General features: G+C 40.7%; 1 protein-coding gene across 3 annotated transcripts in view; it reads left to right on the top strand.

Annotated features, from left to right (window-relative positions):
* Positions 1 to 13,318, top strand: part of TAOK3 (TAO kinase 3) — a 248,328-nt gene that overhangs the window by 176,820 nt on the left and 58,190 nt on the right. For all 3 annotated transcript variants that reach the window (XM_011928713.1, XM_011928714.1, XM_011928715.1), the window contains 2 exons: positions 6,092 to 6,259; positions 8,400 to 8,606. In XM_011928713.1, coding sequence (XP_011784103.1) covers positions 6,092 to 6,259; positions 8,400 to 8,606 — 375 coding nt within the window. The remainder of the gene's footprint in view (positions 1 to 6,091; positions 6,260 to 8,399; positions 8,607 to 13,318) is intronic.

The following is a 13,318-nucleotide window of genomic DNA, read 5'->3' as shown; positions in this document are numbered from 1 at the left end:
TTTTTTTTGCATTTTTCTGTGTTATTTGAATGTGGAAAGTAAACGTATTTTTGAGAACAATAAAATTGTCCTTTTAAAAGAGTCTGAGGACATTCCAGTTGTAGGGGTTTGGAGAACAGTGGACTTTTAAAAACAATGAGGAGGCCAGGTGCAGTGGCTCATGTCTGTAATTCCAGCACTTTTGGAGGCCGAGGCGGGCAGATCACCAGGTCAGGAGATTGAGACCATCTTGGCCAACATGATGAAACCTCGTCTCTACTAAAATACGAAAAATTAGCTGGGCGTGGTGGCGCATGCCTGTAATCCCAGCTACTTGGGAGGCTGAGGCAGGGGAATCGCTTGAATCCGGGAGGTGGAGGTTGCGGTGAGCTGAGATCATGCCACTGCACTCCAGCCTGGCGACAGAGCAAGACTCTGTCTCAAAAAATAAAAATTTTTTTAAAAAATTGAGGAGATGAGATTGCAGGCAGAGAGAACATAGAGATGTGACGGCAAAGGCCTAGAGGTGTGAAAGGTATGCACGGGTTTAGAACTACCTGGAATGTACTATTGTGTAGGAAGGAGGAGTAGCAATGACTAGATTTAAACCTAGAAATACAAGCAGGAACCTGGTTGTAAAAGGCTACACTTTATCTAAGGGACAGTGAGATATTAAGATGTAGAGTGTATCTGTTTGTAAAAGGCTTAAACAGGTAAGAGTTTATCTCATGTAATAGGAAGTCCAGGACGTTGGAAAAGGAAGTGGAGTAAGCAGTCCAAAGCTGTAAGCAGCTCAACAATGTCATCATCGACCCAAGCTCTTTCTTTCTACTTCACCATGCTTAGCATGTACCTTTTATTGTCTTTGTTATAAAATGGCTGCTACATTGCCAGGACTCAAGTTTTAATTCCAGGCAGGAAGAAGGAGAGAGAACAAAGAGTAAAACACCTTCTCCTTATGTGTCTTGCCTTTTTATTCTAGAAAATAAAACCTTCCTCAAGAACATCTGCCTACCTCTCACTGGCCAGAACATAGTCACTTTGTAATCTGTAACCACAAAGGAGGCTTGGGTTCAGTTCCTTTACTTTCTCATGTTTAAAGTAAGGCCAAAAAAAAAAAAGAAGAGAGAGAGAGATTCGGGCTGAAAGCTGTGGCTCATGCCTGTAATACCAGCACTTTGGGAGACCGAGGTGGGCAGATCACCTAAGGTCAGGAGTTTGAGACCAGCCTGGCCAACACAGTGAAACCCCATCTCTACTAAAAATACAAAAAGTAGCCAGGCGTAGTGGCGCACGCCTGTAATCCCAGCTACTGGGGAGGCTGAGGCACAAGAATCGCTGAACCTGGGAGGCGGAGGTTGCAGTGAACTGAGATTGCGCCTCTTTGTCTCAGATTTAAAAAAAGAGGTTGGAATGGGGGATTAGTGGCATGTAGTATCTGTTGCAATGAATGATCATACCTGTATTTTAGAAAGATAATTATGGTAGTAGGCACCAGAAAATCACCACCACCACCCACACCCCCTGCAGAAAAAAAGTTTTAAAGCCTGAGTTGCAACTGTAGCTCTTCCACTAATTAGCTGTGGAAATCACCTAACTTCTCAGGGCCCAAATTTCCTCACTTGAAAAAGAAAAATTTTCTTTTCTCTTTTTTTTTTTTGAGACAGAGTCTTTCTGTGTCACCCAGGCTCAATTGATTCTCGTGACTCAGTCTCCCAAGTACCTAGGACTATAGGCAGGCACCACCACGCCTGGATAATTTTGGTATTTTTATTTTTATTTATTATTTATTTATTTATTTATTTATTTTGAAACAGAGTCTCTGTCACCTAGGCTGGAGTGCAGTGGCATGATCTCAGCTCACTTCAGCCTCCGCCTCCCAAGTTCAAGCAATTCTCCTGCCTCAGCCTCCTGAGTAGCTGGGACTACAGGCACGTGCCAACATGCCCTGGTAATTTTTGTATTTTTAGTAGAGATGGAGTTTCACCATGTTGGCCAGGCTGGTCTTGAACTCCTGACCTCATGTGATCCCCCTGCCTCAGCTTCCCCAAGTGCTGGAATTACAATTGTGAGCCACCATGCCCAGTCCCTAATTTTGGTGTTTTTAGTAGAGATGGGGTTTCGCCATGTTGGCCAGGCAGCTCTTGAACTCTTAGCCTCAGGTGATCTGCCTGCCTTGGCCTCCCAAAGTGCTGAGATCACAGGCATGAGCCACCATGCCCAGCCTTGAAACAGAAAATTTTCTAAGAGGCATTCCCATTAGAAAATTCTGTGACGTTAAGTCATAGCTTTAAGTTTACTAAAACCCGATTCGCTCTTTATAATTGTAAGCACTGGAGGAGGAAAATGATCATACTTTCTTCCTTTCTTTCTCATCCTTGAAATGTGCAGGCTACACTTGCTCCTGGGAATGGTGTTTTTATTCAAAAAGGACTCTGCCTAGGAAGAGGCATTTTATAAAAGCAACAGCAAAAACTGCAATTCCTCTAACAGAGTCAGAATGTAGAACCACAAGACATATAGATTGTTTTCTCACAAGGGCCCTATTATTTTTTATCTGTTCAAATTATTATTATTATTATTTATTTATTTATTTATTTTTTCAGACGGAGTCTCGCTCTGTCCCCCAGGCTGGAGTGCAGTGGCGCAATCTCGGCTCACTGTAAGCTCCGCCTCCCAGGTTCACGCCATTCTGCCTCAGCCTCCGGACTAGCTGGGACTACAGGCGCCCGCCACAGCGCCTGGCTAATTTTTTGTATGTTTAGTAGAGACGGGGTTTCACCGTGGTCTCGATGCCTCGGCCTCCCAAAGTGCTGGGATTACAGGCGTGAGCCACCGCGCCCGGCCTATCTGTTTAAATTATAAAGAAATTAAATTCATTTCATCAGCTAAGGCCCACTACATTGTATCTCATTTTCCCAATATCTTCAAATTATAATTTTACAGAAGTAAATTTTCCACATAACTTTTTGCTTTAAAAAATAAAGTTTCCTCCTTTCACTCAGTTTTTTTTTTTTTTTTTCACTCTGTCGCCCAGGCTGGAGTGTTTTGGCGCAATCTCAGCTCACTGCAACCTCTGCCTCCCAGACTCAAGCAATTCTCCTGCGTCAGCCTCCCGAGTTGCTGGGATTACAGACGTGCATCACAATGCCCAACTAATTTTTTGTGTTTTTAGTAGAGACAGGGTTTCACCATGTTGGCCAAGCTAGTCTCGAACTCCTGACCTCAAGTGATCAGCCTGCCTCGGCCTCCCAAAGTGCTAGGATTACAGATGTGAGCCACCACACCCAGTCTAATGTCACTTCTTGAGGACTCAGAGACAGTGTTTCATGAACTCTTGAGGCATAAAAGGGGCTATATAAGGGGCATTTGCCCTTTTGCAAAATAGCCCACAAACCTCTGTTTTATTATTATTTGTTTGTTTGGTTGATAGGTCTGTTAGTCATAAAATTTCTCTCTCTACTCTCCAGCAGTCAGAGAACTTACAAAACATGCTTCTTTTTACAACAGGTGGTAACCCTACCTTTCTCAGTTCTCAATCCTTTACTCCTCCACTCTTTTTTTTTTTTTTCACGTGGAGTTTTGCTCTTTTTGCTCAGGCTGGAGTGCAACGGCGCGATCTCAGCTCACTGCAACTTCTGCCTCCCAGGTTCAAGCAATTCTGCTGCCTCAGCCTCCCGAGTAGCTGGGATTACAGATGCGCGCTACCACACCCAGCTAATTTTGTATTTTTAGTAGAGACGGGGTTTCACCATGTTGGCCAGGCTGGTCTTGAACTCCTGATCTCCAGTAATCCACCCGCCTCAGCCTCCCAAAGTGCTAGATTATAGGCGTAAGCCACCGCGCCAGGCCTACTTCTCCACTATTCTCTGTCTAACCTGCTATGGGCTGAGAAACTAGGAAACCAGATTATGTAACAATCATTAATAATATTGAAAGTGAGGGACGTTTATATCAAGAATAATTTATGTACTTTAGAGCATTTGTTTTCACTCCTCAGAGACCCTTTTTCTTATTGGGGAAATGAAGTTGCCAGAATTTTGACCTCTGGATAAATTGAACAGCTGGCATATTTTCAAGCATACACTATATGACCACAGAAATAGAAAATAAAATATTCACAAGTCTGTTTTTCAAGGCATAATGCATATGGGGGTGAGGATTGAGGCAAGTTATAATAAGAATAGACCAAAGTGCGGTGCAGTGGCTCACACCTGTAATCCCATCACTTTGGGAGGCTGAGGCGGGTGGATCACTTGAGCTCAGGAGTTTAAGACCAGCCTGGGCAACATATTGAAACCTCGTCTCTACTAAAAATACAAAAATTAGCCAGGCGTGGTGGCGCATGCCTGTAATCCCAGCTACTCGGGAGACTGAGTCAGGAGAATTGTTTGAACCCAGGAGGTGGAGGTTGCAGTGAGCCAAGATCGCACCACTGCACTCCAGCCTGGGCCTCAGAGTGAGGCTCCATCTCAAAAGAAAAAAAAGAATAGACTATACTCTGCATTGCTTTGGCTTATTATGTAGTTTCAGATTTAAAAGTTACAAGCCTACCTACCACTTCTTAAAGTTCTGGTGATTTTTTTAGTACTTATATGATAAAGTAAACCTCAAGAATTCTCATATGAAAAGATACTCAACATTCACTAATCATTAGGGACATGGAAATGAAAACCACAATGAGCTGTCACCTCACACCTGTTAGAAAGGCTATTATCAAAAAAGATAAGCGATAACAAGTGGCAAGGGTGTAGAGAAAAGGGAATCCTTATATGCTGTTGGTGGGAATGTAGATTGGGGTTGCCATTATGGAAAACAGTATGGAGGTTCCTCCGAAACCCAAAAATCAGAATGTTACTCGTTCCAGTAATCCCGCTGCTGGTTATACACCTGAAGAAAATGAAGTCAGCACCTCATAAAAATATCTGTGCCCCCATGTTCATCACAGCATTTTTCACTATATCCGAAATAAGGAAACAGCCTATGTGTTCATCAGTGGATGAAAGGATAGAAGAAATTATGGTGCATGTGATATAGATATTTAAGACTCAATCATATATATGACTGAATAATATTTTATTATATTTATTATTTATTTATTTATTTATAATATTTATTACATATATAGTCTTTAAAAAGAAAGTGGTCCTGCCATTTGCAGTAATACATGTAAACCCAGAAGACATTATTCTAAGTGAGATCAACCAGACACACAAAAAAACAGTGTACAATCTCACTTATTTGAGGAAACTAAACAAAAGAATAAAACACAAAATTAAAGGTGGTTGAAAGAGATGGGGAATGGAAAGATAAAAGTCAAACGGTACAAAGTTTTAGTTATGTGGGATAAATAAGTGTAGAGATCCAGTGTACAGCATGAGGACCATAGTTGATAATACTGTATTATATCTGGGAAATTTGCTAAGACTAAAGATTTTCGGTACTTTCGCCAACAAAAAGTAACTGTATGAGATCACAGATATGTTAATTTGCTTAACTGTAGAAATCATTTCACTATTTGTATGTGTATCAAAACATCTTGCCATATACTTTAAATATAAACAATTTTTTTTTTTTTTTGGAGACCAAGTCTTGCTGTGTCACCCAGGCTGGAGTGCAGTGGCGCGATGTGGGCTCACTGCAAGCTCCGCCTCTCCAGGTTTAAGCAGTTCTCTGCCTCAGCCTCTGGAGTAGCTGGGACTACAGGCACGTGCCACCACACCTGGCTAATTTTTTGTATTTTTAGTAGAGATAGGGGTTCACTATCTTGGCCAGGCCGGTCTTGAACTCCTGACCTCATGATCCACCCGCCTCGGCCTCCCAAAGCTCAGGGATCACAGGCATGAGCCACCGTGCCTGGCAATGTGTACAATTTTTAAAAAGAATTCTCATATCCGCAAAACGGGGCTTAAGGAAGAAGAAAAAAAAGCATAGCTATCTCTTTATGAGATTTATAAAATATGAAAGGACACATGACATGAAAATCATATTTTGTTATTTCTGTAATATCCATAGAACTATTTTATGATTCTCTATTTCCTTTGATATCTGTACCTTGCACCTAAGGATGTTTCTTCATTATCTATTTATTTTTTTCTCCTCCCTCAATCAGCATGACTTTGTTCGACGAGACCGGCCAATACGTGTCCTCATTGACCTCATACAGCGGACAAAAGATGCTGTTCGTGAGCTAGATAACCTACAGTACCGAAAAATGAAAAAAATACTTTTCCAAGAGACACGAAATGGACCCTTGAATGAGTCACAGGAGGATGAGGAAGTAGGTTTAATTTATTTTAGCAGGTACTTTTAGAATGCCCACTATGTGAAAAAGTTCTAGACTGGGCACTCTGAAAAACTTTTGAGGATAAAAATTAATTGATGCTGTCTGCCTTAAGAGACATGAAGGGTTGTACAAGAGATGTTCATAAAATAACACTTATATAAGGCAAAATATGAAAAGTGCTACAGAGGTGTTCCCCATTGCAGGGGTCCATCATGGGGAGAAAATAAGTCTGCTGGTGGGATTAGTGAAGGTTTCCTGGAGGACATAATGTGGGTGGTTTCTGACAAATGGGCATAGGGTATTCTAGACTCAGACAGGTGTTGTGCTTTAGGAAGATTATTCTGGCAACAGAGTGTAACATGGATTTGAATGGGCAACATCCTGGCTAATAGTCCATGCAAGAGGTAATAAGGGCAGTGTCAATGCGAATGGGGAAAAGGGAACACTTTTGAGAAGCATCATAGAGGTAGATTTGATAATCCATGGCTTCCCATTGACAGTGACAGATAAGGAGACGTTTAAGATGACTCTGAGCATTTGAGCCTGGGTGGCTAGGAGTATGTCAATACCAAGAACAGAGAAAATGAACCAGGGAGAAAGAGTAGGTTTAGGATGAGTTCAGTTTCGTGCCTTTTGAGTTTAAGGTCCTGGCATTATATACTCTTGCTGGTATACAGATAGAAGTTTTCAATTAGAGAAATTTGACTAAGGTCCTTAATGACCTTAGTAAAAGCAGTTTTACAAGACTAGGTAGAATGAATAGTAGATTACTGGGGTTGTATAATTCATGGGATTTGATAAGGGGGAGACAGCAAAAAAAGTAATTACGTTAAGATTCCGAAATTGGGTTAAAAAGGAAAAGTAAGAGTGGGCAGCATGTAGACAGGTCCATAAATATAAGACAGGCTTCTTCATCTTTAAATGCAGTAGAGATGGAGCCAGGGCAGAGTCAGAAGATAGAAGAAAGGGATGTAGTTAAAGAGGCAGGATTTCAGAACGTAGACAGAATAAGAACAAGAGTATTAGTGGAGGAATTAGCCTTGAATAAGAGAAAGGACTCTTCTTCCTCTAAATTGAAATACAAAGGAAGACAAGAATGAAGAATGAATGTATTTTAGCTTTTTAATAGAAAATAAAATAAACATAAAAGTATTTTATCAATAATTCTAAAAATGAAGCCCAGAAAGTTGCATTGAACTATAAAATTTCTTGATTGCGTATTTAGAAATGATCCCCTTTAATTGGGAAAATAAGCCTATTAAAAATATAATGTATTATTTTCCATTTTATATTACCCAGTAATTTTTTATATTGCCATGGCTAAGTAACAGTTTATTAAAGTTATATGTGTACAGTATGGTTCTTTGAGAACAAGGTTTATTTGTAGCTAAATGGATTTAATTATATTATTCAATCTTATATCAAAAGATATCCCACTGTGATGGATAAATTATATGTTCTGATTATTTTACCACTTTTCAAATAGTAGTCTTTGGGCCAGTAGTGATGAATACCAGTATTATTTAACAGATATATTTAATAAGATTACAGAGATAAGCATGATAGAATTGCTTGAGGGAGGCAGACTAATTACCTGTCCAGGAAAGTAGAATTAATATCCCTGCTTAGATATGAAGTTACTCAATAATAACTTGCCGGGAAGCATATTGCTTGTTTTGCTTGTCAAATATCTGAAAACTCTTTCCACTCTACTTTTTCACGTCACCACTGCTGTATTTGCAGATATCCTAGAACTCACCTGTGTAGTGGCCGGCAGTCTTCCTCTAGCTCCTTAATGTTCCAGAAAGTCCCTTACAAACCTGGCTTGATTTTGCTGACTGAATAGCAACACGATAATATGGTAGTGTGTATGACAGGGGAAAGCCCTGGGATGGCAGCATTTGGAGCCTTATGACCAGATGTCCAGAATGGCCCCTGGGGAAGGTATAAGAAGCGAATTTGAGATGTCTGAAAATGGTGGAGGAGTAGTGGAGCCAGTACATAAAAAGTTCATCTTTGCAGATTTGGCAGAAAAGCAACTTGACACTACAAAATTGAGTGTGCTTGATACTTTAGTCAACGGATTGACTCTTTATCTTCAGTCTTTTCTAACCTCAATGCCCCATTTTTATAGGACAGTGAACATGGAACCAGCCTGAACAGGGAAATGGACAGCCTGGACAGCAACCATTCCATTCCAAGCATGTCCGTGAGCACAGGCAGCCAGAGCAGCAGTGTGAATAGCATGCAGGAGGTCATGGATGAGAGCAGTTCTGAACTTGTCATGATGCACGACGATGAAAGCACAATCAATTCCAGCTCCTCTGTCGTGCACAAGAAGGTATGTTTCATGATACCCTCCACAGAGGTGAGCTTTGTCAATCATAGTGAATCCAGTTCAAGTCACTTAGTTTCCAGATGTTTCAGTTACCTTTTTGCAACTGCAGTATGGGACTACACCTGGCATGAGACAGTTTTCTTACAGTCAAAAAGTAACAAAGGACTACACAGCCTACATCTGTGCCTGTTTCTTCATCTCCCTCTCTCATTACTCTGATGTCCATCATCATCAATATATAAGTTGAAGAATTTGGTAAGTCCTTCTCTAAACCAGTAATCTTAATACTGTAGACCTTAAGTCTTCCTGAGCGTAACCTGTTGGTTGTGCCCTTTTAGAAGTACGTTCTTTCAAAAGTATGTTTCTTGGCTGGGTGCGGTGGCTCATGCCTGTAATCCCAGCCCTTTGGGAGACCGAAGCAGGCTGATCACCTGAGGTCAGGAGTTCGAGACCAGCCTGGCCAACATGGCAAAACCTCATCTCTACTAAAAATACAAAAACTTAGCCAGGCACGGGGGCACACACCTGTAATCCCAGCTACTCGGGAGGCTGAGGCAGGAGAATCACTTGAACCCAAGAGGCGGAGGTTGCAGTGAGCCAAGATCGCGCCATTACACTCCAGCCTGGGTGACAAGCGAAATTCCATCTCAAAAACAAAAAAGTATGTTTCTTAATCTTTATTCCCAACATACCATTTGTTTTAGAGTCAGTTTTACTATTTTCTACCATTTCTTGGATTGATGGTTTATAGTTCTTCTAAGGCTAGCTCTCTACAGCTTAAATAATTTTTATTTTTTATCATGATGCACAATGACAAAAGCATCATGATAGGGTCTTGTTCTGTCACCCAGGCTGGAGTGCAGTGGCATGATCATAGTGCATTATAGCCTCAAACTCCTGGCTCAAGCCATCCTCCCCACTCAGCCTCTCAACTAATTAGGACTACTGGTGTGTGCCACCACACTTGGCTAATTGTTAAAATTTTTTTGTAGAGATGGGGGTCTCACTATGTTGCCCAGGCTGGTCTTGAACTCCTGGCCTCAAGCAGTTCTCCCACCTTGGCTTCCCATGCCTGGGGTTACAGGCATTCACCACCATACCCAACCTTAAATTCTGACTTGTGAGTGAATTATTCTGTTTTTTATTTTTGTGTTCTTTTCCAATTAAAAATTCTCATTTCATACAAGGCTATGAGGATTCATAAGTTGAAATACTTTATGAAAAATATAATTCTTTGTAGGAATTCTTCAAAGATATTTTGAGAGACCTTAGATAAACAGTCCATAATATGGAATTATAGAAGAGAATCCCTTATAATCTTTTTTATTAAGTATATGTAAGGAATGTATGCACTTGTTTTAATGAGTGCCAGTGATCACATTCTAACTCCAGTGAGACAGCATGTTTAAGAATTATTTTCACTTCTGTTGGCTGTACTTTTTTTTTTTTTTTGAGATGGAGTCTTGCTCTGTCGCCCAGGCTAGAGTGCAATGGCATGATCTCGGCTCACTGCAACCTCCGCCTCCCATGTTCAAGCAATTCTCCTGCCTCAGCCTCCCGAGTAGCCCTAATTATAGGCACATGCCACCAGTCCCGGCTAATTTTTGTATTTTTAGTAGAGACGGGGTTTCACGACGTTGGTCAGGCTGGTCTCGAACTCCTGACCTCGTGATCCACCCGCCTCAGCCTCCCAAAGTGCTGGGATTACAGGCGTGAGCCATCGCGCCTGGCTGTAGTTTTTTCTTAGGAGAAAAAGTAAAAAAGGAAAGATAGGAAAAAATATATTGATGCCCAGTCATGAATAATGGAAGACACATGTTTACTTTCTGGAACCAATTAACTTATTCATTTATTCAACAAATAAACGGAGGGAACCTCTACTATCTGCCAGGAAATATGGTGGACCCTGCAGATCCAGAGGAAATGAAACAGACATTGTGCCTGCATGGAGCTTATTATCTGCAGGGGAGATTAAGCAAGTAAACACACACGTAACTATATACAATATGTAATTCTGAAACTTGTAGCTGGGCATGGTGGCTCCTGCTTGTAATTCCAGCCCTTTGGTAGGCCTAGGAGGGTGGATCACTTGAGGTCAGAAGTTCAAGACCAGCTTGGCCAACATGGCAAAACCCTGTCTCTACTAAAAATACAAAAAATAGCCGAGTATGGTGGCATGTGCCTGTAATCCCAGCTACTTGAGAGGCTGAGGCAGGAGAATTGCTTGAACCCAGGAGGCGGAGGTTGCAGTGAGCTGAGATCGTTCCATTGCACTCTAGCCTGGGCAACAGAGCAAGACTCTGTCTCAAAAAAAAAAAGAAAAGAAACTTGCTTCAGGTAAGAGGACTTACTCCAGCAGAGAGTAAGGAAAGCCTACCTGATGAGGTGACATTTCAGCAGAAATTTCAAAAACAAATAGAAGCTAGCCAGCTGGTGCAAGAGATGGGAATGAGTGAGAAAGCAACAAGTACAAGAGCACTGAGACAGAGAGAACTTTATATGTTCAAGGAAAAGGGGAAGGCCATAGAAGCTATGGCCAGTGTGCTCCGTGGACAGTGCATCAGGACCAGAGAGACAGCAAAGGGCGCAGATTATCGGGAATGCATGGAAACAATTTGAGGAAAGCAAAGATAGCAGACAGATGCAGAAATCTACCAAGAGATCGCATTACCAGCTGGTGTCCTTTCAACATGGGCAAGTGATCATGTGTTTGAAGAGTGAAAAAGAAGGTTTTGCTGGGCTGTCTTTTCGGAGGAAGTGATCATGAGTGCTGACAGGTCTGGCACTTTCCTTTCTATTACCCCTGGGGCTCTATGAGTATAGGGAGCAAAAAAGAGGAATTCAGTTGGATCTTTTTGCTCCAGGATTTCTCAGATAGGCAACCAGAATTAGAAGAAAGACACCACTGGCATAATCAACAAGAAAGAAAACCCTGGTCTGGAACTCATGGGATTTTAATTTTATTTTTGGCATGCTGCCACAGACCTACCTTGTGATAATATGAGTGTTTCAATACTTTTCTCTCCCTGATGTGATGACTTAAGAAGAACAGATAAAATTTATATTCTGAAGTAGAAGATAATTGTATTTGATCCACAAAAAATACATAGGTCAGAAAGAATTTAAGTTATATCTTTCTATTTTATTATGAAATATGAAGAGGAAATACGATGGAAGAAAATCAAAACACATTTGCAAATAAAACTTTGGATGAGTTACCTTTAAAATGTAAGAGAGCTCAAAAAATAGAATATTTGTGAAAACTTAATGTTAAATATGGTATCTTTTCATGATCTCTATTGAGTTCTTATACCTGAGCTTTAAAATATGTTATCTTTAAAAACAATAGAAATAAAAATTATTCATAAAGTTTATAATGGGTGGTTTACTCAAATTCCTAATACTTTTTCACTTGGGAACATAAATAGGATTTTTAACTCTCAATAGAAAATTTTGTGTATTAAACTTAGGGATGAGGAAATTAATTTATAGTTATATCTGCCTCTGTTAGTTTTATTTTACTTTGGACAAGTAACAAACCCAAACCTAGAATAGTGCCTGGCATAGCATAGACACTCAGTAAATAACTGTGGAATGAATGAATAGACCAACAAAACCAAAAAAAAGGCAGGGAATAAATTAATTACCAAATATTAAATATCATACTCTACTGGTTCATTGAACATAATGGATGGGTTAAATAATCTTACTATCTTTACAGTTTGAAAAAGTTAAATGAGACTTAAATGAATACCCAACACAATAAGAATGTGCTTAATGGATGCCAATATATATGAATACGGGAGAAGGAATCTTTTGTCCCTTGATTGTTATAATCAAGCAGACATATCTTTTTTCTTTTTTTAGTTTTTTGAGACAGAGTCTCACTCTGTTGCCCAGGCTGGAGTGCAGTGGCGCAATCTCGACTCACAAGCAGACATATCTTAAATTAGTCAAATTAATTTGACTAATCAAATAGTCAAAACAGATCTGAAACAGATTACCATTTTAGATAGGTTTTTCAAAGAAGAACCTTAAAAAAATAAATAAAATGAAATCCATGAGTCGCTAGTGAGAGCATGACTTGCAGTTAACTGCTCTGCATCCAGAATAAAGATGCCCTGATTTTAGCAGGACAGTTCTACCACAGATAAGCCCCCAAAATGTAAAGTGGGACAATGAAAATTTTCCTTTGACATCAGAATGCCAGGTTACTTACTCTCCAGTCCTTGCCTCTGCTCTGGTCTTTCCCGGGCCCTGAGGGGATTCTAATCCAATTTTTTTTTTTTTTTTTTTTTTTTGAGACAGAGCCTTGCTCTGTTGCTCTGTTGCCCAGGCTGGAGTGCAGTGGCGCCATCTCGGCTCACTGCAAGCTCGGCCTCCCGGGTTCACACCATTCTCCTGCCTCAGCTTCCTGAGTAGCTGGGACTATAGGCGCCCGCCACCACGCCCGGCTAATTTTTGTATTTTTAGTAGAGACGGGGTTTTACCATATTAGCCAGGATGGTCTCGATCTCCTGACCTTGTGATCCGCCTCTGCCTCCCAAAGTGCTGGGATTACAGGCGTGCGCCACCACGCCCAGCCCAATCCAGTCTTCTTTTTGAGCAAGAATGATTTGATAAGGCTAAAAGCATATTCTGACAAAGTAAACTTCAGGTACTTATTTTTCCCCCTGGCTAGTGTTGCCACGCTACTTCTTTCAATAACAAGAACA

Source organism: Colobus angolensis, unplaced genomic scaffold, assembly GCF_000951035.1.
Source record: "Colobus angolensis palliatus isolate OR3802 unplaced genomic scaffold, Cang.pa_1.0 Scaffold79, whole genome shotgun sequence".
Classification (NCBI taxonomy): domain Eukaryota; kingdom Metazoa; phylum Chordata; class Mammalia; order Primates; family Cercopithecidae; genus Colobus; species Colobus angolensis.
Note: the sequence above shows the minus strand (reverse complement) of the source record. Positions and strands in the feature narration are given on the sequence as shown.